This window comes from Oreochromis aureus, linkage group 2 (assembly GCF_013358895.1).
Source record: "Oreochromis aureus strain Israel breed Guangdong linkage group 2, ZZ_aureus, whole genome shotgun sequence".
Lineage (NCBI taxonomy): Eukaryota > Metazoa > Chordata > Actinopteri > Cichliformes > Cichlidae > Oreochromis > Oreochromis aureus.
The window spans coordinates 8,560,711-8,588,397 of record NC_052943.1 but is presented as its reverse complement, the minus strand read 5'-3'; the positions used below and the strand labels follow the sequence as shown (position 1 = coordinate 8,588,397).

At 40.3% G+C, this 27,687-nt stretch overlaps 1 protein-coding gene across 2 annotated transcripts in view; it reads right to left on the bottom strand.

Annotated features, from left to right (window-relative positions):
• The window catches only part of nlgn3a (neuroligin 3a), a 128,582-nt gene that overhangs the window by 72,222 nt on the left and 28,673 nt on the right, over positions 1 to 27,687 (bottom strand). The window contains exons 4-5 of one of the 2 annotated variants that reach the window (XM_031745243.2): positions 20,123 to 20,182; positions 10,486 to 10,635 (exon numbers count right to left, since the gene is read on the bottom strand). In XM_031745243.2, the coding sequence (XP_031601103.2) occupies positions 10,486 to 10,635; positions 20,123 to 20,182 (210 nt within the window). The remainder of the gene's footprint in view (positions 1 to 10,485; positions 10,636 to 20,122; positions 20,183 to 27,687) is intronic. The other variant, XM_031745248.2, reaches the window with a different exon arrangement.

The window sequence follows — 27,687 nt, the reverse complement described above, 5'->3', positions numbered from 1 at the left end:
TGCCACCTTATTCACACTTCAATGCAGAAATAACATGAAAAAATAACTCCAATGGGAAAGGGTAGGAATGTCAGGTTTGGTTTTCTATTCATTATGCAGCACTCGACCTGCCTTTCAGAACCTGAAAAATACCACATTAGCCAGGTAACCTAGCATATAACAATGTGAATATTTGTTAATAAGCAGCCATAATTAACACTTTTATTTTTAAAAGGTTAGGAGACAGAGAGTAAAGGCCAATCATCTCCACACGCCCTGCACGAGTGGGTTTTAGTGGCTGCTTGATGAATGCGCTTACAGCCTTTGGGATCATTACAAAATAAAGGAATGGGGGTTGTCCAACTGGGTGCAGCAACAATAAAATGAAACAATACAAAGTAACGCTGAACAATTATTCTGTTCTTCTTGTAACGTTTTTTTTTTTTGTTGTACTTTTAGTATTTGGCAAAAAAATGACTAAATGTAATCTGACAACTTCACCAGGAGGTCACCATTCCCCAAAAATGCCTTCGATAAATGACTGTTGTCAGCCTAAACATCTTCTAGACAAAAAAGACATCTTTTGCTTTTGCTAATAAGTTGATTTTAAGGCAATCAAATATTTTTAGATTTGTATTTTTACAAACTTATTACATCTTAACAGGACAACAGGAAGGTGATGAGCTAACAGTGAAGCTGATATCAAAAATGTAATGTAATGCAGTAATGCAGACACAGAGAAAATAGTTTTAATTTCCATTTCAATGGCTACTACAAAATAAATGCTTTATTGTAAATAGTTCCCAGGAAGACACGATAGGAAGCCAGACTTCCAATGCAAACATTTTCAAAGTAGCCCTGTAAAAAAATCCCAAATGAAATAAATTCATTTATCCACCTACTGCACACACACTTTTCCTGCTGAAGAGCAAAATGGTCTGCTGTGTATAAAACAAAGACATTTTGCCTGGTTGAAGCTACATATGTGGTTCTACAGACACTGTTTCGTGTCTGTCTGGTTTTACATTCCTGCAAAATACCTCACAAAGGCAAAAGTGTGAGGAAATTCATTTGCAGGTTTTGGCTTTTTCGACTCTGCCATCAGTGTGCGAAAACAAAATTAGCCTTGATTGGTTCGCCTCCCTCAACAATGGACTAAATCTTTTTAATCAGGAAAGCCTGCAGCATTTGGAAATGACACACCCTGCATGCAATATGTACCAATTAAAGCCCAATTCTGTGCTTCAACCTAGGATGTACATTTGAAATGTAATGAATTAGGTTTTTTTCTTCTCACAACCAAAAAGCAATTTATTAAAAAAAAAAAAAGTTAATAACATCACACATTTAAATGAGCTGCGCTATCTTCCAAACTCATCACACACAAAGAAGAATCTCGGTCCTGCTGTGAAAATGCTGTTTGACATAAATGCGCCATTATTTCTGTGGGCTTCAGTCCTGCTCAGCATGATCCCCTTTTAGTTTTAATCAATATTTTTCAAGTTTGAAGCTACAGAGGAAACAACTTCTGGAAAAACACTGAGAAACAATAGGCTCCCGTCTTGGTCCTTTCTTGCAAAAGCCAGACGTTTGTAGCAGTGTGTCTAGTAAGAGCGGCTTAAGAGTTAATTTCCTGGCAGTGATTTGTAGGAGAGCAGCATCAACAAGCTGCTGCAGACTGGAGCATGAAAACCATTACTTCAATCCCTCACTCCCTGACATTAATAGGATGAATAAATGTTTTTGTTCTCTGCTTAATTTGGATGGATTCATCCAAATGGCAATGAAAACAAGTAAATATCCATCTCAGCTCTCCTCCCGATAATAAAAGACAAAGAGAACTCACTCTGCCTTCTCTTTTTCTTCCACCTACTGTTGGAGAATTCCTCTCCTCTGTGCTGAGCTCATATATCAGATGCTAACCAAAATGACTGAGACTAGGAACATGTACTGAGGGAGCCCCGTGTTATGGGAAGGGTTTATTTTAAGTCAATAAACCACACAGGAGGTTGTCATGTTGAGTTTTACTCTGTAGTAACTCAGAAAGATTTTTTTTTCCAGGGGGCGGGGTCCCAGATGAGGGATGTAACAACTGAGACACGGCTAGACGGATTATATAATCGACATGAACTAGTAGGTTTAAAAAATAATGATAAGGGTTCTATTTAATCATAACAAGCTAAAATAATATTGTGGAAGCAAATGCAGATTATTTTGCTTACACTTAATCACTTTACATGTCCGCACACTGAGTGGAAAATCATCCAAGAAGCACAGAAGCAGCATTGGTCTAATATGCAATCTTAACCTCTGCAAGATGCAAATGTAGTCTTTATGCATATGTCTTTAATATAGCTGTCTGTCTGTCCGTATGTTTTACTTTCACTCCACAACATTTTATTAGGGAGTTGCAGTTACTAATTATATGTTGCAGCTGTTAAAACCCTACGATAAAATTACAAAATCCAATGCACTGTTACATAGTAATGTCAGCAGCTCGGTGTTATATAAACTTTGTAAAAAGGAGCTCCTTTTCAATACAATAAAACTATGAAATGCATCTTTTCCTGCATTCATTCATTTTCTTAGCTGTGTTGAGTTGGTGGTGCAGGTGTGGATGTCAAACGGCGAGAGCCATCCACACCTGCAGCCAATTTAGAATCACCATTTAACCCAACAAGCCTGTTTTTGGACTTTGAGAGGAAGCCCGGTGCATGAAAACTCCATGCAGAAAGGCTCCAGCCGACCAAGGACCTCTTTTTTCTCTGAGCACTCAGTGCTAACACCTGCAAAGCCTGTCCCTGCAATGTATCTTATATGCAAATGGATATTATACAGTACAATAATAAATGTATAAATGATGTAACACTTAGAGAAGTATCTGTGGCTGCAAAGTACTTTCCTGCGAGTATAAAAAAAGGGCCACTGCTTTTATAGCACAGACAAGAAGTGCTCAGATGACATCGTGTTGTATTACTACTGAATCAACATCCAGCGGAGTACAGTGTTTGGGTCAGAAGGCCATGAGCGCACTGGGTGCTTCTCAACTCTCAGTGGAGCTCAGCAGTTATTCTGTAATGAAAAACGACTACACAAACTCGTGCAATGGACTATATTTTGCTCTGTAATATCGTTCACACACAGACACAAATATCCTCTGCTCCCCAAATCCCTGGCTGAATTACCAACAGTCACCATCTTTAGTTTAGGAGAGGGGCATAACAGAGAAAGACAGAGTCACTTACCACACACAGAATAACCCTGGCAATTCAGCAAATCAATGCTAAATCACCACACTGCCGCCTCAGTGCTGAGAGCGCTTTCACATACGCTCATGCTGTAGGCTGAGGTTATTGTGATTGGATCTAAAACTATACTTTTGAAGGCCTAATCAACTTCACTAGAGGTGACAGTCCAAAGCAGAGATGGTTGTGAAGTAAAATGGCTGTGATGGCAGAGATATGGAAGATAGAAATCAAAGGTCGCATATAAACCCCGTCAGAGGTGAAAGGCGTCTGCAAGTACGCGCCGTACTTGACCGTTCTCCTTTTCAGAGCATACGGCCGAGAGGATGAATCTCACCTTGGGTTTTGGCAAGAGAGGCGGCCTTTGTTAATTTTTAATGCATTTGGAAACTAGTAATTAAGTCCCCCCCCACCATCAACCCCACCACCCCCAACAGACTGGGAAATTGACATGCTCTGGAGAGCCAGTGAGTAATTATATTTGTAAAGAGCAGTGATACAAGATACTCCCCTCTGACTGGGACTCATTACACATCATTAGAGAGGAGCAGCAACTAGACACATGCATGCGCAACACGTGCACGTGCGCCACATGCACACAACACCCCCTCTCCAAAAACCAACCTACACATGCATGTGGGCATTTTGAGGCACACACACGCACGTCTCTTTCTCTTTGTCACACACAAATACAGATCAATGAGAAGAAATCCAAACACTGTTCCTCTTTAGTAAACAGACCCGGCTCCTTGAGCCTCGGACCCGAGCGAGTGTGACGAACCCTAACAGGACAGCACGGACGGTGTAAAACTCCACGCTCGATATCTCGTCTGGCAATAATCGCACCGCGGTGGGTCAATGTGTAATTAAAGATTAAATCTGAAATTATTTCTCATTCATCTTAACAGCGAAAGGTTGAAACGTAAAAGTTTAAAAATGGGGCCTCAGAAGTATTGTGGTCCACCCTTTGAAGCAATAATTACCATTACAGCAGCGTAGGGCTAATAGCTACAGGGGGATGAGAGAACAGCGCTGGAAGCTCAGAAGATTCCTCTTTAATTGGACCGGGCGTGATGGCAATTCAGCACATCAGGGTATCTGAAATGAATCTGTACATCTCTCCTCCATCATGTTCATCTCTTCCTTCTTCCAGTACTTCACCTGAGTCTCAGTTTCTTTCTCTCTCTCTCTCTCTCTTTTTTTTCTGTGCTTCACTTTGGCAGCTATTTGCATATCATAAAACCACATTAAATCCACTGTGGTCGCTCTTGCGGAAAACACCAAATGCATTAATCTAAATTTTATGACACACTGAGCATCTCTCAATAATTTTTCTCCATTTGAGTAAAAACGGTCTAAAGAAAATGAAATTAAAGAAAAAAACATAACAAAAGTATTAATTATCTCGGGTCTTGTTCACAAGTGGGGGCAGAGCAGAGGGGGAAACTGTCAGACAGGTTGAGTGGAAGACAGAACCCACTGTGGAGATGAAAGTGACACCAGGCAATCCGAGTCACCCCTATGGTCACGAGCTATACTGTCGGTAATGATTAAAACAACAAGATCACATTTACAACCAGGTGTCTGTGCTCAGTCTTAGACGCTCAGTGATTCAAAGCAGAATAGAGCCAATGCTCCTCTGAACTCCCGGTTGAGGTGGTTCGGGCATCAGATCACCCCCTAGGTGAGGTGTTTCGGGCATGCCCTCCTGGGTGGAGACCCGTGGGGGAGGCAGACACATGACATGCCAGAAAGATTATGTTTGTTGGCTGCCTCAGGAATGCCTCACATATACAAGCGGAGGAGTAGGATGTGGTATCTGGACATCTCTGCTTAGACGTCTGCCCCTGTCACCCGGACCCGGATAAGCAGCAGAAAATGGATGGATCGATGAACGGATAAATAAAACATTCATCACTGACATTTAACATTGCTTGGTGCTGTTCAGTTTATTGAAATCTTGCTAGTAAAATGTTTTTCCGCCTCTAAATGAAATCCTCTGAGCAGACACATTAGTGGTGTCTGTTGTTGCCTAATAGTTTAAGTGTATTTTTTTTTCTCTGTAAAACGATTTAAATATTCAGATTGTTGTGTGTATTTCAAAGGTGTTTACTGCATTATTAATGTACTATTCAGACTGCCTAGGGACGGAGGGAGAGCTGTATTAGTGTCAGAAATTGTACTTTGAGTTGCCTTGTCTGTTTTCACTTTAAAAATCATCTCGTCTAATTCGCTCATCCCTTTAAGCAGCCTAATTAAAACAGCTTTCTTTTAAAAAAAATTTTTAACAAAGCAAATATTTACCATTTTAATGATTTATTTATTCTTCATTTATAGGTGTTGTGGTGGTTTAGTCGTCTCACAATGAGGAGACACAGGCCCGGCTGGAGCTTTTCTGTGTGGAGTTTGCACGTTTTCTATCCAAGTACTCTGGCTTCCTCCCACAGCTCAGAGACCCCCAATCCACGGCCGTAGGTGTGGATGTAAGCGTGAATGGTTGCCTGTCTCTACGTATTGGCCTTGCGATGCACTGGCCACCTATCCAGGGCGTACCCTGCCTTTTCGCCCTATCGCAGCTGGAACAGACTCCCCCCACCCACCCATGTCAGATGACCATATATTATCTAGCTGTTAAAGCTTGCAGTTCAGTGTATTCAAAACAAGCAGTTAATCCCCTCCATTTAATACCGTTTAGGGTAGATTAGGGCTGACACTGTTAACGACACTCGTTTTCTATATAAAAATGCAAACAAATAGAAATAAAATCATGTAATTATGAATTCTCACACTCTGAGTATTACAATTCGTACTTTATGGCCGAATATATGCAGACAGCATAGTGTTAATTGGTCTGTCATGGTGCGATTTCTCTCTGGCCCTGGTTTTATTTGGTTTATATGAGTGTGTCTGTAATAACAGTTTAAAGCCGTACCATAGGGAGATTATCAGGCCATGCTACAGTGATGGACATTATCGCTCAACTACATGCATCGCTTCTTCTCCGCTCATTGCTCAGAATGGCTGTTGGGGAGCTCACCAAGAGAGCTGCTTTGTGAACTGCATTTTGGAGTGTGTGCGTTTGTGCAAGCTGCCAAACAACATCAGTATATGTGTGTGGGGGTTGCTGTTGCTTTGTCCCAATGCCTGCACTCATAGTGTGCATGGGTGTGTGTTTAAATGTGGCCGGTAGTATGTGTGTGAATGTGCTCATGGGTGCTCACGAGTATTTGTATGTGGTGTATAAGGGTGTGTGTGCACGCATGTAGAATGACATTTACTGAAATGTGGCAGTGAGAGAAGAAACATCTGACTCATAATTGAAGTGCCATGAAAGAAATATGAACAAGAATCTGTATTGGGCTTACGTGCTCAGCTTTAACCAGGGGCAGGCGCATGAGGCAGCATGCTAAGCCAGTCCTCTGACTATCTTACCACCCCAAAGGCTGATTACAATGCTCAAAATGATACTTGGGGAAAAAAAATGACAGAGGAAAACACACGGTATTCAAGGTGAGCAATCCTGATGATAAAATCGATAGGCCGTAGCTCTGTGATCTCCATCAAAAAGAGAGTCTAAGGATGAATGCAGTTTCTGTGTTTCAACCACAGCAATCATCTCAATGTCCTGGAGGATAAAGCAGTCACCCTCCCGCTCTTAATGTGTTGGATTCTCTGAGCACCAAGTTGAGGCAGACTGTTTTTTTAATATATAAAACTGGTGACATCCTATACTTTTACTGTTGTAAACAACTGTCATGAAGGCTACTACGAGCAATCATGAATTGATCCTGCTAACAATTTATTTGCCTGACAACCCAAATCACGATGTACTGTAGCTCAGTCGTTTTCATCCCGCATGTCTGTTGCCCTTTTGAAAAATAAATCACATGTGACAGCTCGTCACAGGTTGTAGAGCTGGGAGGAGTTCATTTTTCAACAACTGTTAACTGTTATAGGCATTCCCAAGCTACAACCTCAAGAGCTGCTGATGGAGATTTTTTTTCTCTCCACAGTTTAAATATGCAGTCTGAATGAAAGTATCACTATTAGAGACTTGATCAGGTTCTCTGACCATTATACAGGTGGCTATGGAATTTTTAATATTTATTTATTAATTTTTTTCTGACTGATAGCATGGCTTGATGTGACTTTTTAAATGTTAACAGTGTGTTCAAGAAGTCCGTGCTTCAGTTTTGGAGAATGAAAGTCAATGTTTCTTAGCACTAATCAAAGGTATCTATGGCCGTAACCATATATGTACATATGCACACATACAGTTTAATGTACGTTCACACCAAAAGTGAAGCAAAGTTTCGTTTCACCTCACCTTACCACATTAATTCAGTGTCAACCTGTGAATATTCAGCCCTAGCAGTCATGGGTATAAGGACTAGTGCAACCGGCAAACAAGTTACAGTAACATATTTTCACAACTTACCATGAAGTAGGGACGTTTCTGGTTATTTATTTGATAGTTGTTTAAACAAGAGAAAAAGTGAACACTAGTTGAATCGTACAGCTCCAGCTGCCCTCAAACAGACTCTGTATCTCCCTTCATTTCCAGTTGTCCATTACTTTAGGAGAGAATCACAGTGGATGGGAGAAACCAGTGTGATGCAAATTGTTTACCAAAGTAGAAATACATTAATCTGCATGATTTGCCTCTATCTGCACCACCCAGCAATTTATATATCAAATATGTATGAAGGGTGACTTTGCATTGTGCAATTGGGGTTGTTACTCAAAAAAAGTAATTTATTACAAACTACTTATTACTTTTCATAAAAGTAATACTGCACTCAACTTTGTTACTTTATGTTATTGTTACTTTACTTTCTTGTTACTCCATAAACTGACCTGAAAGCCATTGTCACATAATTAAAAGTTAACAATACAAACCTATGGCTACAGTTCAATACATCAGTGCAATTGTCTATCCTAATGAGGACACAGATGATCTCACTTTTAGTTTTTGCATATGACCACAACACTTACAAAGTAAAAAAAAAAACGAGGCTTTTAAGGCACTGTGATGCTACTGTAGAAACACATACAGGTGGAACTGGAGGTGACAAAGCTGCAAGCCTCACTGCTCATCACTGGCTTTGTTACTGGTTCAAATTCAGGGTCTGGCCGATGAGCTCAGGTGATGCTAAAGCTACACTCAGTTTAAATGTGAATTTTAGATAGAAAGCACGTAGATAAAGAAAAAAGTGCTTGTATGAACGTGTGTGTGACTGAGTGAATGAGAGGTTGTATAAAGTGCTTAGAGTGGTAGAGTAGAAAAGTGCTGTACAAAAACCATTCCTTTCACCATTTACTCTGGGTTCTTTGCTAGCTTTGTGTTAGCATGCTGTCTGCGCAGATGCTTGCTGAGAGCCACAGTTGTGTTAGCAGTATAGCAGTTGGCTCCATCCTGGACACAGTTTGCATTTCACCACTGCACTTTTGTCCTTTTGTGCAATAAAAATCAAAGTAATGCCGATATTTTCAATTCTCAAAAGCTGTAGATCGCTTTCTTTCTCCCAGTATACGAGATGAAATCAGCTGACTGTAGCACAAATGTGCGGACAGAGAAAAATACATTTGTTTGTTTGTTTTTTCCTTCTGTTCACAGTGTACAGATAAATATAGAGTATTTCCTTTATCTGCAAGTAACTGTAACCTAATTGTAACTGTAATGTAATTACTTATTTTAGTACAGTAAAGTTACATTACTGCCTTACTGAAAAATGTAATGTGATTACAGTAATATGTTGGTTTTGTGTTACACCCAACACTAACCAAGCTTGCTAGCATTAGCTAGCATCCCAACCATCGGAAAACAGTCTCTTCTGGAGCCAAAAAGCTAATAAAGCAGAATGATGCCTATATCCACATCTTATATAAACAAATCCATAATTGCACATTGTTCTTCTATAACTATAAATACATTCACTGAGCCATTTCCTCCTCAGTTGCATGCATTTATTATGATAATTCATTGGATGGTTTTTGTTTTTTTGTTAATCCTGCACATGATACAGCAGCTCCGAAAGCTAATACACAAAATGCTCAGCTAAATACAATCACGTGCTCTGCTACAGGCCAGCTCAGTGTGTAATGGCAACGGTTGCTAATGTTGTATAATGTTAGCGATCTTTAGATTTTGCAGTTTGCTCGACTGTGCTTTTGGTGTTTATCTGCATTGCTCAATCACTTCGTTTCAACACCTCATGATTTTTCCAATTTCTCTTCAGTGTTCTTGCATGTTTGCTGCTTTTGAGTGGTGGTGACTAAGTTACTCGGGCTTCTTTTAAATTGTGCCTGAAAATAAAATGTTTTTAAATATTCACAGTACGTTGGAAGCAACTGGGTTTGGGCTGATAGGGCAGTGAAGTCTGAAAGCACTGAGGAAGACTGGGTTTTTGTCTTTTCGTGGGATTTACTGACAATAGGAAACACAGAATAAAGCGGCTATATCCTTTATGCTAACAGCTGCCAACAAGTTCGATAAAATCTGAAGCAATATTCTAAAGAAATTCAGCAACATGGAAATTTCATTTTATATTCAAATTGTTTGTAGTCAGGCCACATCCACTCTAAATGTAAAAAAAAAATAAGTGAGGAGGGAAATCAACTGTGTCAGAGAGATGGATGGAAAAGGTACAAAGCTCGGGTAGTGCACTAACAAACTCCATTTTGTGTTGCTGCAGCTGTTTCCATGGAGCTCTCTGTCTCTCCTTTTTGCTCTCTCACTCTTTCTTTCTCAGCTTCTCCCTTCCCTCTCTCACTCTCTCTCTCTCTCTCTCACACACACACACAGGCTTACACATACACACACATGCACAAGTGTCTGAAAGGGGATTCAGCTGCATGAGTCAATGCAACCAACCGCAACTCAGAGAGAACCTCTCTTTCTCTCCAGCACACTCTTCCGCACTCCTCTATCCTTCCAGCATCACGCCCATCTTATCATTTTTTTCTACTTCATTTCAATAATTTCTTAATTTATTCTAAACCCCAGTCACAACAACAAACCCACATTATGCAGCACACTCAATTACTGTGATTTTGATACATGAGCACTACATCAACAAGCCAGTCCATGTATTTACAGTCCTGCTTTTCTCTCTCTCTCTCTCAGCCTTATTTAGAGTGTATGTGGCAATCAGCAGAGCTCATTACTTCTAAGCTAGGTGCCCTGCAAAGCTGCCCCAGAAAATGTCCTTGAAGAATAAGGTGAAGGAAAAAAAAAACAGAGAGAGGAAAGGATGCTTACCGAGGACTCCAACGCGGTAGTTGAGAGTGATAACGATGACATTTCCGTAGCTGGCCAGCACGCTCCCATCGATCATGTTGCCTGTCCCCTCCATGTAGGACCCTCCATGGATGTAGACCATCACGGGCTTGGCCCCAGTGTCTCGTATGTCTGCAAGAGCGGCCATCATTAACATATTCACAAAGCCGTCCATCCTCTCTGATCAAGGGTCAGCGCAGATTCAGATAAAGAAGTTATAGCACATAGTGGTCACAAACAGACAAGCTGACGATCACCTCCCAGATACCAGCTGTATTCATTCAGTCTTCTGGCCTACTAATGGAACTGGAAGCATTATTCTTTTCATATCAGCTGTACGAGAAACAAATGACTGTCCACGCTTTATTTGCAGTTCAGCTCTATTATAGCAATCAGCTATCTCATCTAAAAACATGGTGAGTCATTTACTTCATATAAACCAAACTATTAGGCTTGTATTTGGTTTTGCATTGCCTCCCAGGAGGCAGACCCACTTCCTAATATAGACATGCAGGAAGCCATTAGGGAGAATAAAGAGAGAGGTACTCTGACACATCTCCTAAGCAGGGAGAAGGCTAATCTGGCCTGACAGTGATAGGGAAAACACACTGGCTAATTACACAATGCTACCTCGCGCCTCCTTTTTACACAGGCCTATCATGCCGCAACAATTTATTTGCACAGTCCTGCTTGGGATTGCAGGCAGTTAAAATTTTCGCTTCACTTTTGGCAAAATGCTGTTTATTTTATTCCTGGAGCAGTTTTTGATACCCAGCTGGAGCGACACTCCAGCCAGATAAAGCACATCCAGAGGTAGAGGGATGAAAAAAGCCTCTGTCTGAGGAATAGACTGAATTACTGACTGGCTAGCTAGAGCTGGGAGACAAGACAAGAAACTCTCATTTTCACTCGTGCTCCCCCCTGCATTCGGTGCAGCTTCTTGCCTTCCCCCTCCCTCGCTTTGTATCACTTTCACTCACAGACTCTCCCCTGTCTCTCTCCCTGTTTTTTCTCCCGCCTTCTCCCCGTCTCTGTCCAACTCCCTGCCTTTCTTTTTGTCCCCCCCACAAGCCCTGAGAATGGTGAGAATGATAAGGAGCAGGAGGGCAAAAAGTGTGGATGACATCGGAACAGAGAGGGAGAGAGAAAAACACAGAGACTGTGAGGAAGGAAGGAAAAAAGAAAGGAAAGGAATACAGATAGAAATGGAAAGGATATTAAGAAGAGAGCAGGAGAAATAAAAAAGGAAAGAAAGCAATGGGCTCGGATTTAAAAGGATGGTATTGTATTCTGGTTGCTATGGTGACTGAGAGCCAAAATTCAAAATCCTCAAGAACAGCTAATCGCAGACCACATCCTGAACAGGCTAATCTGCATCGATCTGCAGGCGCTCCTCATCGTTATGCACCCCAACACATTAGCATGCTCAACACAGAAGACAACTACTTAAATGCATTTTGTACAGACACCTTTTTTTTGTAACCCTCTATAAGAGAACTTAGCCTGTTTCTTTCTTTCTTTTTTTTTTTTTTACATTATTCCCTTGGTTATTCATGGCCCTGTTACATTTTAAAGCAAAGCAATAAGTTGTACTATATATGATGTGGCCTTATTTATGGATTCCTTTATCTTGCTGGTATCTGAGAAGGCTGCACAGTGAAATGTGATTTATAGCTGACACTTCTCTGTACACACACTTATCTTAGACAAGAGGAGGAGGGGATGCATGGGGTGAGAAGGCATGAAAAGTACAGTCAGAGAAGGGAGGAGGAGGAGGAGGAGGAGGAGGGGTTCGGAGCAGCAAAACGATATCCTACACAAGCTATTCAAAACAAATGGGCCACAGATACAAAGAGAATGGCAGAAAGGAAGAAGGAACAGGGGGCAGAAATAAGAAAAAAAAAAGAGATTAGTCATGTCAATGTTATCAGTCACCTCTTTTGTTGATTCACATCGTGTCTCCATGACAACAGTTAAATCCCTTTGGGAGAGCGATACAAAACATTCGAGCTCCACTTGTTCTAATCTATTCATTGAGTTGATCTGATGTGGGAGGTGTCACATAGATGTGATATACAGCTCTCACTCATCTGTTGTCAGAGGAAGATATGTACGCAACAAATCCCAATCGGATTCTGGTTTACAGTGAGAAATGATAATCTTTTACGGATACATCTGGGCCAATGACTAAGTCTTCTTAACCAATCAGATCAGAGTTTACTTGGTCACGGTTAATGGCCTAATCTAGTGAAGCAGGTGACTAAGTGGCTACCTCAAAATAAAAAGCTGCTTCCTGATTCACCGCTTCTCCGGGGGCAAACACATCATTACATCAACACACATATTCTTAGAATCAAAATTTAGCACAGAGCTGTGGCGGAAAAGAAACAGAGATTTATTCATTAATGCATAGGCTGGTATATTTGCAATATGAACTCCATGCACAACGAGCTCAGAATATTACAGAAAGACAAAAACAAACTTGTGTTTTGGAGATGAGCAAAAAAACATGTGATTGATGGCAATGTAGATGAAAGCTGATGTGCAATGAAGAATGAACTCAGCAGGAGGAGAAAAAACTAATGTATGTACACTTTTGTCACATTTATTTTAATGCGACGTGGTGTCATGCAGCAGCTACTACACAGTGACACTCATACACTCTCAGCACGTATTACACAAACAGCAAATAAATGTCTCACTACGGGAAAAGAAATTGCCTAATGAATGAATAAATCAAATGTTTTGCGTTTGGATGGTAGGTGCAGTCGGAGTTAAAAATATATAGCATGAGCTTTAAAAAGCAACTTAGGGGCACAACCTTTCACAAGTTGCCTCACAGTGGCTCTGGTCTGATTGGAGTGTCAGTGGGAGGCATAACTCAGGCTTGAGCTGAGCCCCTTAGTATTGCTGCTGCAAGCGAAACCCACCAGGAGGGCTTGGAGCACTCCTTCCTTTTTTCTGCAATCTTATTTTCTCTCACTACCTGTACCTCCACCTTTTTGTCCTTTTGCTTCTCACTCCAATGAAAGCAGTCAGTCATATATCTGACGTTAAGCGCCCCGGAACTGGCCTTGACACTCCGGACTAGGACAGGACAAAGGCAAGTGGAGATAAGTGTCGGTGGCATTCACTGTGTCAACACTTGGTGAAACATGGTGGCTGTCAGCGGCTATAAGTGGGGGCTGAGGTTTGGGGGAACAGGTGACAACGTCCTGATGTGGCAGGACATGACACGCAGCCTACTGTAGTGCTCTTGTCAGGTCAAGCTTCACGGTCCACCCGTGATAGGCCCATTACTGGCATGTTTGCATTTAAGAATGGGATATCGCTGAAACATCTCGGGAGGATCTTTAAAACAGGGAAGGCAGCTACAAGAAACTATATAGCGGCTTGTTTCATTGCCAGTGTCCCTGGTGGCATTCTGAAAGTCACTGAATGTTTCCTAATATTCACTTTACACCGAAGCTAATGAACTAGTGCTGGGTGGCTAGGTGATGGGAAAGATAAGAGGCTCAAAAGAGTGAACACAGAGACAAATTACAAATTTTCTATTTTGTGCTAAGAAAAGCCAGGTGAATAAGGAACATTTATAAAATTTAAAAAATTCAATAAATGTTGAGCCAGTAGGACTTTTATAAGGGCTGGAGTAGAGCTGTCACGGTGTCATATTTTTCCCTTCGTGACTATTGTGGTCAAAAAAAGAAAACACACGACAATCTAAATATCATTACAGCACCACATCAATAATGTCATCAGTCAAGTTCATCAATAACTTTGTTTATTGTGTGTTGTCTTTTTTTGCAGAATAATTAAACTGATAATATACAGTCAGGTCATTTTTTGATACTTTTTTCCCTTTTCTGACTCTGTGCACCACCGCAGTGGGTTTTAAAGCAAACAGTCAAGATTGTGACTGAAGTGCAGACTTTCAGCTTTAATTCAAGGGATTTAACAAATGTATTGCATTAACTGTTTAGGAATTACAGCAGTTTTTATATAGAGTCGCCCGTTTTCAAAGACTCAAAATTAATTGGATGAACTAATATAATTTTAAATATGAGGATTGTTTTTAATATTTGGATCAAGAGCCTTTGTAGTCAGTGACTCCCTGAAGCCCGTGGACATCACCAAGTGCTGCGTTCCCTCTTTCGAGATGCTCTGCCAGGCCTTTACTGCAGCCTCCTTCAGCTGCTGCTTGTTTGTCGGTTCCTCTGCATTCAGTTTTGTATTTAATGACTTAAAAGCTGCTCTATATTGGTTCGAGATCAGGTTACTGACTTAGCCACTGAAAAGTTTCCCATTTTGTTGTCTTGAGAAACTCTTCTGTTTTGCAGTGTGTTTTGGGTCATTATCCATTTGCACTGTGAAGGGCTGTCTGATCATTTCTGCAGCATTTCTCAGGCTGAATCTGAGCAGAGAGGGCAGAACTGTATACTTCATCCTGCTACTTCCATCAGCAGTCACATCATCATAAACACTAGTGACCCGGTTCCAGTGGCAGCCAAACATGTCATTGCCATAATATTGTCTTTGAAGATGATGTGCTTTGCTTTGGATCATGAGCTGTTTCTCTTCTTCTCTGCACTTTTTCAAGTTAATCTTATCTTTTTTTCTTTTTTTTCTATATTTTCTGGCAAAGTCTAATCTGGTCTTCTTATTCTGTATTTTATTCTGGGAGGCATCTCTTGGTTGTATACAATGATATACCTACCTCCTAGAGAGGGTTCTTGACTTGGCTAGATGTGGTGTAATTTCTTAACCTAGAAATATTTCTACAATCCTACAATCCCACTTGATCTTTTTGCCTGAAAGATCACAGTTAATGCGAACAATTAATTGAATCAAAACTGCTCCCAACAAACATAGATGTTTACATCAGTGCTGTAACAACTTCTACTGTTGTTACTGCACATTACTTTTCTCAGCTTATATATACACTAACCTATTGGAGGTTACATGTCTACTTTTTAATGCACAGGTACAATACACAATCTGCACTTTTCTAATTATTCTAAATATTCTTAACTATTTAAACATCTTTCAGTATCCTGCTCTGTTTGCACTCTATCTGTACGCTACTTTTAACAACTGTACTGTACTCTGCTCTGGTAACTATTGTCCATGATGTAAATATGTAAAAATTGTGTTTTTTGTTTTCTGTTCTGTGTCCTGTTCTTTTTGTATATGTGTGTGTTTTTTTTGCTGCTGATACAACCAAATTTCCCCTTGTGGGACAATTAAAGGATTATTCTATTCTATTCTATTCTATTCTATTCTATTCTATTCTATTCTATTCTATTCTTCTTCTAATATTTTTGTTAAACCCCTTGAATTAAAGATGAAAGTCTGCCCTTCAATCGCATTGTGGATTGATAACTTGCCAACTTTGGATCATTGTCCAAATATTTATGGACCTAACAGTGAGTGAACAGTAGTGAGACAGTCTGTAACCAAAACTCTTCCAATTATTGAAATATTTATAATATTGTCATATATGTATTAAAACACCTCTACGCTAGACTATGTGATTGCTCTCCATACCTGATATGTCTGAGTAACTAAAATTAAATTAAATAAAAAAACTGAAAATAGGATAGAGTAAAAGGGAGAAGCTTGTGAGCATGTGTGCCTCTATTAGGAACCTTGACTACAGTAAACTTAATGGGAGGAATGACCTTTGTGTGAAGATGACATCTTGCTTCCTGGCTGCTGTGCATGGGTGTTAAATATGATGTTGGAAACAGGGTGGATAGAGTGTGTAAATGCATGAGGATAGAGAAATGGAACACAGGGATAGCCAGTGGTTGAGTTAAATGAAAGCAAAGACAGTGTGAAAAGCCTACAAGGCTATTAGCCAAAGCCCCCTACAGCTGGCCAGGATCTAGTTTAGAGGAGGAAAGCAGTAGAGGTGCTGTCATCCCTAAGACTCACAGACAGCTGTTTGCTGCCAGAATGAAAGAGAAGTAACCCTTTAGTCTTTCAATGAAGCCTGCTGTCCTTGACATGAGTTTAAGAGCTGGTAACTGTACAAACACACTGAAGGCTCGATGACAGCACACGAACAAACACACTGCAGCGCACAAACCCTTCAGACCTGCTCTGGCATTGCATAAGGAAAGAGTCAAAGTGCCTCTGTGAACTAATTCAAAGCCTTTCTCCACTCCATTCCTGACAATTTTTTCAAAAGAAGTCTGTTTTTACATGTTTTGCCTTCCCAATTATTTTGTGCCACTCAAGAGGAAAGGACAAAGAAAAAAATAAAGATGACAGTACCAGTCTGGCTCTCCTACCCTTTGAAATGGCTCAAATGATGCCCGTGCGGATCAGCCATTAGCAGCAATGCTTATCTTGGAAAGAAGCTGAGCAGTAGCATTCCAAAGATCTCTGCATAAATGGGCTTCAAGGGGCATGATTCCTCTTCTCTGCCACATCAGAGAGAATAGGATAGTGGCAGAATAGAGAAAATGGTGTGTGAATTGCCCCCACTGTCGATTTGCCACTCTCCAGGCTGCCTGAGCTGAGCTGAGGGCTTTGCTGGATAGGGATCCAGTCAGGCCTGTGCGATGGAATTAATGGTAATACCCAGGCAGGTGGAGCTCAGCTCTGCTCTCTGGCACAGCCCGAGCATCTCTAAGTGTGGGGGTAAGTGTGCGTGTATCTGCATGTGCTCGCTGTCTTCTTAAGTGTTTGCTTCTAGAGCTGGGCAACAAGCAAGTTTGTGTGTGCACTGATTTAATGGATGTGAGCGTACATGTCTGAGTGTGTGCGTGCACACTCTAGGTGGAGGCATTCCTTCTGATTAGAGCTAAAGTCTCAAAGCGCCAAAAGACAGAAACACACAGTTCTATTTTTCATCATTGGGATAGGGCTGAGGCAGCAGTGGTACAAGACAGTCCAGAGGTGGAGAGCGGACTGCTGCTTCTCACAGGCTATCACTAGGTACTCTACCTCAGCACCATTGCCATGTTCCACCTGGAAGATTTAGCCCCTACATGGACTCGCTTACTCTATTTACATGCCCACCTTTATCTAACAGCAGCAGGTAGGTGATTGAAAGCTTGCACTCCCCTTTACAGTGCAATAACAGCCTCTGTAAAATTGAGTCTTGATTGTGGGCTGGTGTAAATCACAGCAACTTGGCCTCCACGCTTGTTTTGCAGGCGGAAGTGTTGTGCAGAATTTGAATGCACTTTGGGGGTGCCAATGGGTTGACTGTTACTCAGACAGACAGATGGACACACAAAGGGACAGACAGCAAGACACAGGAAGGGATAAACAGGCACAAATGTTAAAAACATGGAGCCTTAGAAAGAAATACATCAGTATAATAGTAGTGCAGTATAATATATTCCAGACTACATATTTCATTGCTCTTATCTCTTTGTCTCATTTGAATCCTTTTACTGGCTGTTACCCAGCCTCTTTATTGTAAATTTATATATTACGATTCCATACGTTATATTTCTTTGGCAATAAAAGAAATTCTTTATTGTTCCAATATTTATTTTGATTTGACTTTGAGAACATGTCTGGAGGGGCTATAACAGGGAGGAGGGCAGTTCAGATATATTGTAGGGAGGAAGCAAATTAGGCCAGGATAGACAGACAGCCAACTGAGACCGCATGGTAATGCTGGGAGGAACAGACTGAGAGATGGAGGGGGTTAGACAGGGAAAGCAGGCAAGACAGTAGCTCTCGCAACTGAATGAGAATGTGTGGATAAGATGTGCACCAGCTCAGCTCGGGTGAGAGTGGGAGTCATGCTCGTGTTGTGATTCTACTTGCCCTTTAACTTGAGTGCAAATGTCTAAATTTCACTGGTAATGCATGCCGTACATTGACTGTAGGCAGAGTTTTTGGTAATAATAGCGGTGCTACTTGTGAGAGCAAATGTACGTAGGACTTACAAGGACTTTGTGGTTTGTGCACTTTACTCCTTCAGGGAGTAAAGTCTTTTCCTCCTGAGGCATCAGCTCTCTGCGGGGGGAATTACAGAGGAACAAAGAGGAGTCCCTGAACAGCGGTTTTCATATGTTGGGCCATGACAGTTCCACACATTCACCGGAACAATAAAAATCTTCTGGATCATGTTTAGGGATTGATGGCCAACTCTGTCACACAGGCATTAGTTACAGTAGTGTTTCAGAGGCTCTGCTGGGACTGTATTGTACTTCTACGGTGATGCTCTGTAAATAGCATTAGTTGCGCTCAGTAAAGAATAGACTTGTCACATTTTCAGTGAGGCTAGTCTAGCACAACAGCTTGGAGACCAAGCCACTGTGTACGCATGCATAGACTTGCCAGACAAAGGGATCGGCACTTGTCAGCAATTTTAAACGGACTTAGGGCTGCATACTGTCGCATGTGGGCTTGCTTGAAGGAAGAAAAACCTTCCACGCGCACGCACATACGCACACAGTCGAGCTGAAGACTGAAGGCAATTTGGCTTCGGTTGCAACAGCTCGCCCTGGGCTTGAATGAGGAAACACCTGTGTGTCAGAGTGGTGCTATGGCAACGCTTCCTGTTCTGTGATCAAGGCCAGCATGAGGCTCCTTTTTGAGAGAAGAGCCCACTGAGCAAGGAGGGAGAAGACACCCTATATCTGGAAAGAACCCAAAGCAGGATCGATCCAGTGCTCATTGTGTCAGTATCTAAGAGAAATGAGTGGTAAGACATGGCGCTTTGGTGTGACGTTCAGTCCATAACATAGTCCTTAACATGTGCTAAAGTCCCGAAAAGCTTCCCTCCAGATTCAGTTGAATCATTTTCACCAAATATACACATCATGCGCGAAGATCCAATCTGTCCAGAACAAACAAACGGAGCATAAAACAAGGGGTTTACCTTGATACCCGACATCATGCTCGCATCACCTGCCCTACTATGGCAAAGGAGGACAAGGGCGGGCGATATCAAGGGTTTGATTTAGATTCAGACACTTAAGCCGTTTCTGTTGCAGCACAAGAATCGTCTCTCATTCTAATCTCAGCAGAGATCCACCCTGAGCCAGGAATATCCCAAGATAAATATGGAAAGCGAACAATGCGATTGCTGAGCAGCAACTTCCCATTTTCTACACCTCTCGCCTCTAATCCTCTCCAGCAGCACTCCTGAACTGCCGCTCCTCATCTAAATCTGCCGGCACTCCGGGTGAACAGTCTGATATTACACTGCTGCTTCACTTTCCCTCTGTCATTATCGCCACCAATTCAGCTACTGGCCACACCTTAAAAGGGGGCTCTAACTACCGACGCTCCCCTTGTAATAACAGTTGCTCCAGTCCCTGTGTGAGATATTAAAATTATTCAACCCGAGCCTGGTTATCTAGTCAGCAACTAGATCCCATCTGCCTCTAAAGCTAAACACTCCTTTCACTGACTGAATTCAGATGCTTAGGAACAAGAGCCTTCGCATCGCTCACATTCACACACATGCACTCTTTTTCAGTACACTGCTCTACAGATTGAAATGTGACAGGGGTGCTTGATGATTGCATTTGCAATTGGAACAAAAAAACAAAACAAAACAAAACAAAAAAAAATCCATAAATGATCAGAAAACAGTGTCATTTTTGTAAGAAAATCATGCACCATCTTTGATCACCATGGAAAATACCTTCATCTTCATCACCGTCGTTATCCGATAAATCCTCGCCCTGTTTTTTTGCATGGGCCCCTGTTATTGAAGCAGGGAGAGACATAGAGAGGCACAGGGAAATTCAAAATAGCACGTTTGGAAAAATAGAGATGGGAAGAGAGGCATTTCAAAAAGTACACACGAATTACAACAGTGCTGATTTAAATACATTCCCACCACACAATTTTCATTTTGCACAGAGAGCATATACAATCGCAGGATTACAAACATTTAAAAAAAGAAAACCCTTACAATGAGGAGAAAAACAAACATTTCTATCCTAAAGAATTATATATGAACACAACTTCACTGCTACTATAACATGTATCTGTAGCAGAGTCATACACCACTGACATTTTCAGAAAAGCCATTTAAAATTTATCAGGAAAAACAACCCAAGCCTATTTATGTGAGTTACTTTTTTCTAGTCTGTTGGAGAAGCGAACAGATACACCAACTCATTCAATTTTTGTTTTCTTTTTATGTTGATCTTTGGAGGATTTTGTGCATTTAAACACTGTAGGAGACTCTAGGAAGTCTCCTTGGTATTAATTTGTAACTTGATAACAGAAAAATGATACTTGAGCACAGGAAAATCAGGAAGCTTTTTGAAAGGAAACGTTTTAAACTACAAATGCAATTTCCCCAGAGCTGCTGAGATCTGAATAAATCCTAACAGTGCATGTATCATGCATGCAATTGGTCTGTCTCTTTGCCCAAAAGAGTCGCTAATATCTTGTCCTTGTGCTGTGTGTCGCAGTAGTACATAAATGTACTCCCCTGGGTCTGCAAGCTATATCTTCACCTACCATTTCCCATAAGCATTTGACATCCTTGTCATTTGTTGTTGTTCAACAGCAGCACAGTCTAAGGATATCAGTGGTGATTAGTCAACAGGGCAATCCATCAAAACCATCCATTTAGCAGTCAATCTTCCTCTGACAAGCTTTTAAAAATATTGAGAATACAAATAAAATAGAAAAATGTTTTCTAATCTTTTCTATTTCTTTTATAAACCTTGCAGATCTTTGGTGATGCCCTGATCCGTTATCTTGATGCCTGTTCAGTTCAGTTCAAGTCAGGTCCGCTCCTCTTCTGTACTCACTACAGCAAATCCTAATGCTTTTATTGACCTTGGGTGTTTCTTCCAGTGAAAGACCAGAATGAATACAAATTGATAACAAAATATAATGGGCTGATTGACATTGAATTAACAGAACCATTCATTATTCCAAGAAGATGTCTTATTTGAATAATGTTTTTGCAGCATTGATAAGCTTGACCCTTGCGTGAAACAAATGCCACATCTTCTAACATCAATTTGCAGGCAATGAACATGATTTCACAGGGAATTTCTGGTCTCTGCCCATGTAATCCTTTATTTTATTCTTATGACCTTGGGGGAAATTGAGGTGGGGACCATGAAATGTGCTGTAGATTCCCGATCAGTAGGGAAGATCCCAGTAAGCACAGAGGTTCCAAACAGTAATGGCACAGCAGACAAAAGTGGATGCACTCAGACCACGAGACTCAGCCAATGTTAAAGCGTGAAGCTCTCTATCCTCTATTTGCTGTAACGGAGAGTTTACAGTATTAGGAAACTTTTTCTGACGTTCATGCCGGAAACGCAGTCAGTCTGGTGGACTCGGACTTGAACGCTATAACTCACAGAAGTCAGAAGCAATGTGGACCTCATCGATACTGGTTAAACAGGCTCTATTTGAATAAATGCGTTGTCCTCTTTGAATACCTCATGCATTGTTAATTGATAGATGCAATACAGTGTTATGCATAATGTAAAAGGCTGAGCGTGATGGTATTTACTGAGCAAATTTATGCTCTGAACTGGAGCCATGGTTGGTACAGCAACTTTGTTTAATCTGCCCATCATTTTTCAATTATAGGGTGAATGAATAATGCAGACTGTATAGCATGCTATATTACTTTTAGATAAACAAAGATAATGATATGAATATGCCAACTTTAAGCTTAAATGCCAACATTTGTGTCATCTCGTTGACAGCAAAAGGTAAATGGACTGTTGGTGAACAACACCGATTTGTTATTGATGAGATTTTGATTAATAATAATGCCAATATCCAGTCTACTAGTATGTTCTTTATCATTTTCCTTACTGAGTATCAACTTTCTTAGTAGAAACAGAGCAGCATGGGGGCCGCTGCCATGCGTTTGAAGTCATTGTTTTGCAATGCACAACAGTCAGAAAAAAACATATCAGTATTAATAAAAGCAATTTCTAAACTTAGAGGCACAGTATTCCAATGCATTGGTTCTCAAATCCCATCTACCCTCTATCTACAGCCAAATAATAACAGAAATGTGGGACTCGTATAACAAAATAATTAATCTGGTGTTCCAGTCAGCTACTTGGTGAATATGTTGCTGAATATGTTGTAACTTCTGCGCCAGGATATATTTTTGGAGCCCTCTGTGTCAGCAGCCCAGTTATGCCAGCACAGTGATCTTACTGAAGCAAATGTGTTGCTTCAAGTAGCGCTAATGTCAACCTCCCTTTGTAGAAATCAGCTACCATTAAGTTATCAAATGTCACATCTATCATGTTGGCTTTGTAGAAACCTACAAGAAGATTAACAGCCTGAACAGAATATAGAGCTGTGGTGGAGACCGGCAGGTCAGGCAGCTACAAATCAGCATGACCTGTTGGGCATGCATCATGTTGTTTTATTCTCTTTTTGCCTTTTTAAATGCATTTTCACAGCCTGTAGTGACAAAGAAATAAGATACATAATGGCACCATCTTGACAAAGAAGGAACAACAAGCCAACTCCAACTATGTTTTATGGATTTTTGGGACACATAGACAATACTAGCTAATGCTAACTGTTTCCAGTTCTTCTTTCATATATCAAACTCTGGCTACTGTTTATTTAAATAGTAGTTTTGCATAAACTCAGACAACACAAGCTACAGAAATGATGCCAGTAAGCAGGCTGGCATTGCTGGGGCCTTTAGGCAGTGGGTGCTATTACTGGCATGGCTCACTGTTGTAGAACTGGTGACTGTAATAGCTGCACAGGAATTTTCAACTGTCAACCCGGTTGGCAGCAGCCATATACATGGTTGAAGACCTTGGAAAACAATGACAGAATTTGGTCTGGCTTGGTTCTGGTTGAAGGCAGGTGGCAGTGGCTGATGCAACTGTGGAGATGCGGTCACATGAGGGGGCCATAACAGTGAGAGTGACAACGGCTTTGTCGAACAGGGAAAAGGAAGCCCCGTGGAGAACACTCGCTGTCTTAAAATGCTAAAGAATAAGGCCCAAAGAGGGACCTGCATGATAGGAGATCTGGACAAAGTCTCAAATGAGTATTTGCAGGAAAAAATTACTGAGTGAACATAAACTTCATAAATTATGTAAAAGTCATATGAGACCTATATATAATAAACCAAAGGGAATATTTGGTGGACATTTTAGAGTTTGCAGTTTACTTCCTAAACATGATTAAATAAGACGTTGCTAATTGATTCAAAGCTGCTATTAATGTATGTCCCTGGGTACAAACAGAAAGCACAGAAAAACTAGGAAAGGAGAGGGAGCAATAATCTGCACTGGAAACTCAATAAATATTCAACAATTGTAATAGAGTCTGATTCTTGCTATTAATTTTTAATAGCTATTACTTTTTTGTCTTAAGTAGCCTTTTGGATTATGATTTTATAAAATCCTCCTGCTTTTGACAGTGTGTTTAATGATTACAGAGAAATAACAGAAATCAATCAACCTTAAATCTGAAATCTTTCTCTTTTTGGTGATTGTAACAACGATCGGTCAACACTTCAAATGTTAATTACAACATTTGACTCCTATCAAATTATTAAAGATGACATGCAAATCACAAAATCTGTCAGGTAACAAATTAATTCTTTTGTTTTTATCAGGAGAGAGCAGATAATTAAGTCATATGAAGTGTTGTCTACAACATCAAATTAACATTACTGAAGTTAACTGTTAACCTAAAACTATACACAGTATATTAATTGTTGTAAAATGGGACAATTTTAGGAAGGAACTTGTTAAGTGTGATGTTCTTATTGTATTTTTTATCAGATTGTTTTGTAAGACTTTCTTTAAATTCTATATAAATAAACTGATTACTAAAAACGAATAGCAATCAATCAAATAAGAAATGTTTAACCTGATCCAGTGAAGTTCGATGAATTCATGAACATAGCTCTATTAATAAAGTCTACAGTGTAAGAGACCCGTGTTATCCAAGATTTAAGACACATGCTGCTTATACTGTAACTCAGTATCAGTATCATAGCCCTACCCCAGCAATGACAAAGGAAATAAATACTATGAGTTACAGCCAACAATGAGTAAACATAAAACTGGGGTAGTAACTATAAGTGCTTTTCTAATGAATTCATTTATTTTAAACCAGTGCACTACCTTTACAAAAGTAAAAAAAACTACTAAGGATTTTGTCAACCTTTCCATTATCATCAGGACTTTTTTTTAAAATAAGGCAGAGTGATGCTAATTTATAAATCAGGAGCAGCTCATCAGATATGCAATTATAGTCAATTAGTATCCTACCTGTATTTTCGAATCTTCAGTAAAAAGTCGTAGCTCACCATTTCACGAAGAAAGTAGAGTCAAACCATTGTCTACAGCCATTAGATTCCACCTGAATTATTCCACAGAGACTGCTAATTGCTTTTTTTATAGAACAACTTAAGTCATCATTTGATAAAGGTGAAGAACTCTGTGCAGTTTTCTCTGGATCTTAAAAAGGCGTTTCACACATTAAATCATGGTATTGTTAATCATAAACCTTGCACATTTTATTTATCTGATATAAACTTATTTTTGGTTTGTTTAAATCTTTAGAACAGTGGACGATGATTATGTCGCCTTTATATATACAGTATGACCCACTTACCGAAAACTTGTCTTGAAACAAGTTTTTAAATGTATGGAGATGATCCGCTCATAAATGCGGTCATTTAACAGCAGCATGGATTGGAAACTGGTGTTTTATACTCAGCATGAAAAACAATTCTTCCGGGCCTTGGTCCTCAATAAAAATAAATGGGTTTAAACTAAAGATTAATAGGCACTGTATTGAACAGGTTTGAGACATAAAATATCTCAACCTTGCATTATTCAAACGTTAGATTTCAGAAGCATCCAAAAATAGCAAGAAGACTCATCAGAGGCTGCTTGCTTTTTCTCTTTGAAATTAGTCTCAAGATCATCGCTCAAGAAATGAAATAAGTTTTGTTTCCATCATTTTATTACATTTGCTAATACCAGCCTCGTAAATAATGAGTTCTGGGCTAAGTAGTGTGTGGAGCATCTGGCTGTAATTGTAAGGTGCCCCGTAAATCCTCTTTTGTACAAACACGTTTTGTTGTAGCTTCTAAAGATGGAAATTTTCATTTCATATTGCATCATGCTTTGTGTTTTGTATTGTCCCTTCAATCTGCTCAGGCTTTGTGTTTTTTTAATGTGCATATATATACTTATTTATTGTTGAGTCTGTGCAGTGGGTTCTGTATTTGCTGTAGGGTTTATGCAACCTAAAGGCCTCTCTAGGGACACTTGGTTTAGGCTTCTTGTCTTTAAACAAATACAGATTTAATTACAAAATAAATAATAAATAAAAAGCTTCAGGCCTTGCTATGAATTATAAATGATAGAAACACAGTGATTATAGAATGCCTTTGCTATCGACATGCTAAAACAATTAGGTTACTGAGAAATAATCCTCAAGACGGGCGCAGGTGTCGACAGGCGAGCTCTGTCATTTTGAATTGTTGTCTGTGAGCCCGTGTGTGTGTCAATCGCTGGATCTTTACCAGGGACTGCAAATATGTGACATCTGCAGTGACTCAGCCGGCGATCCTATACTTGACCTTGAATGTTTGAAGCGATGCCACAGTGAAAAGTGTGCGCCATTAAAATAAAACTACAATGAAGTGCCGAGTTTCCTCTTTGAATAGCTGGCCTTCAGGTGTCTAAATCTGCATTGCTTCAAAACAGGCAGGCATGTAGAATAACAGCTATTATTCATGTTCCTTGACAGGTAAAATAGAAACCTGTCGCATTTATCAAATCGGGTTCAAACGAAATCGCACTCGATTGGGCTTACTCGTTACACGGAGGAAATCGAAATGAAACATTTCATAAAGGGGGAAAGTGCAAATAAAAGACAGCCTAGTTTGCTATATAGTTTTACATGAATAAACCCAAGCATGCATACGTATGTACACATACACCCACGCACTTACACACAGACATTAAGATACAGAGTGCTCTCACACTCTGGAGGCTTCTTGACTGAATCCACAATTCACTCAATACATCGTGGAAGGGCTGAATGTTAACTGCCTTTCCTTTGCTGGAAAAGGGTTCGCTGACAATAGACGGGCCTTGGAGTTAAATATCAGAAAGGTCAGAATGTGGAAAGGGACTTAGTGAAATGTGAAATGTTGCAGCCTTGACAATTTAGAGCAGTTATATTCAGTCTGTAATCCTCAGGTGGCCGTTTTTCCTTGTTCTTCTCTCTTTTTCTCTTTCTGTCGTTTTTTTCTTTCCCTCTCTGTCTGTCTGTCTGTCTCCATCTCCCTCAATCTGTCTTCCTACATAGAGGTGAAGGCACAGCTTGGGAGGGACACATAAGAGAGAATGATGGAGAATGCAGCTAAAAGGTTAAGGAGGCTGTAATCCTGCTGTAAAGGACAGCCAAAACTCACACTGTGATTCAGCTGCTCCCAAAAATTTGACAAAAATAAATAAACAAATAAATACAAAAAAACTCCCAAAACAAATAAAGGCCAGCAAGCTGTCTTTCTGCCCGACGACAGCTTCATAATAGAAAGGGACAAGTTTCACAGAGGCCGCAGGCTTCTGAGTATAAATGCAACCTAACACAATGGGGAATCAATATGGAAATTAATAAACACGCCCGTAAGCAAAATCAATAATGGCACTGGTATCGCTGGATATATTCGTTTCACTATACGTCCCTACACACGAGTACGTGGGCACTGCAATTCCAGCCCTGCGAAGGCAGTAAAGATGAAGACCGCAAGCTAACAAGCAAGTGTAAATGTGAACAATGGATCATTTTGAATGTTTAAAAATCATAAATTCCCCTTAATATTTATCTTACACCTCAAGGAGACAAATAGCAACGCATTGTGGTGCTTGCTTACAAGTAAAGTCCGCAAGGCACCATTAATCTCTTTATCCCTCCCAAACACACAGACAGGTGTGCAATTACAAATGCATGATGTGTGTGAAAGTACTGCTCAATTTTTTTAAGATACCAAATTTGGAAGACTGAATTCTTTACGAAAATATACGTGTAGCATTATATGTCACAGTGTGGCCAGGGACATGCGTGTGAATAATTTATCACACTTAAGAGGAAATGCGAGGGGCTGTGGAAGCTCGGTCTATCTTAACAAGAGATAGGAGATGCAACAAATTGTTTTTTCCTCTTTAAATGGGCTTTAAGACTCCACAGGCTGTGTCCACCATTTCTTTTTAA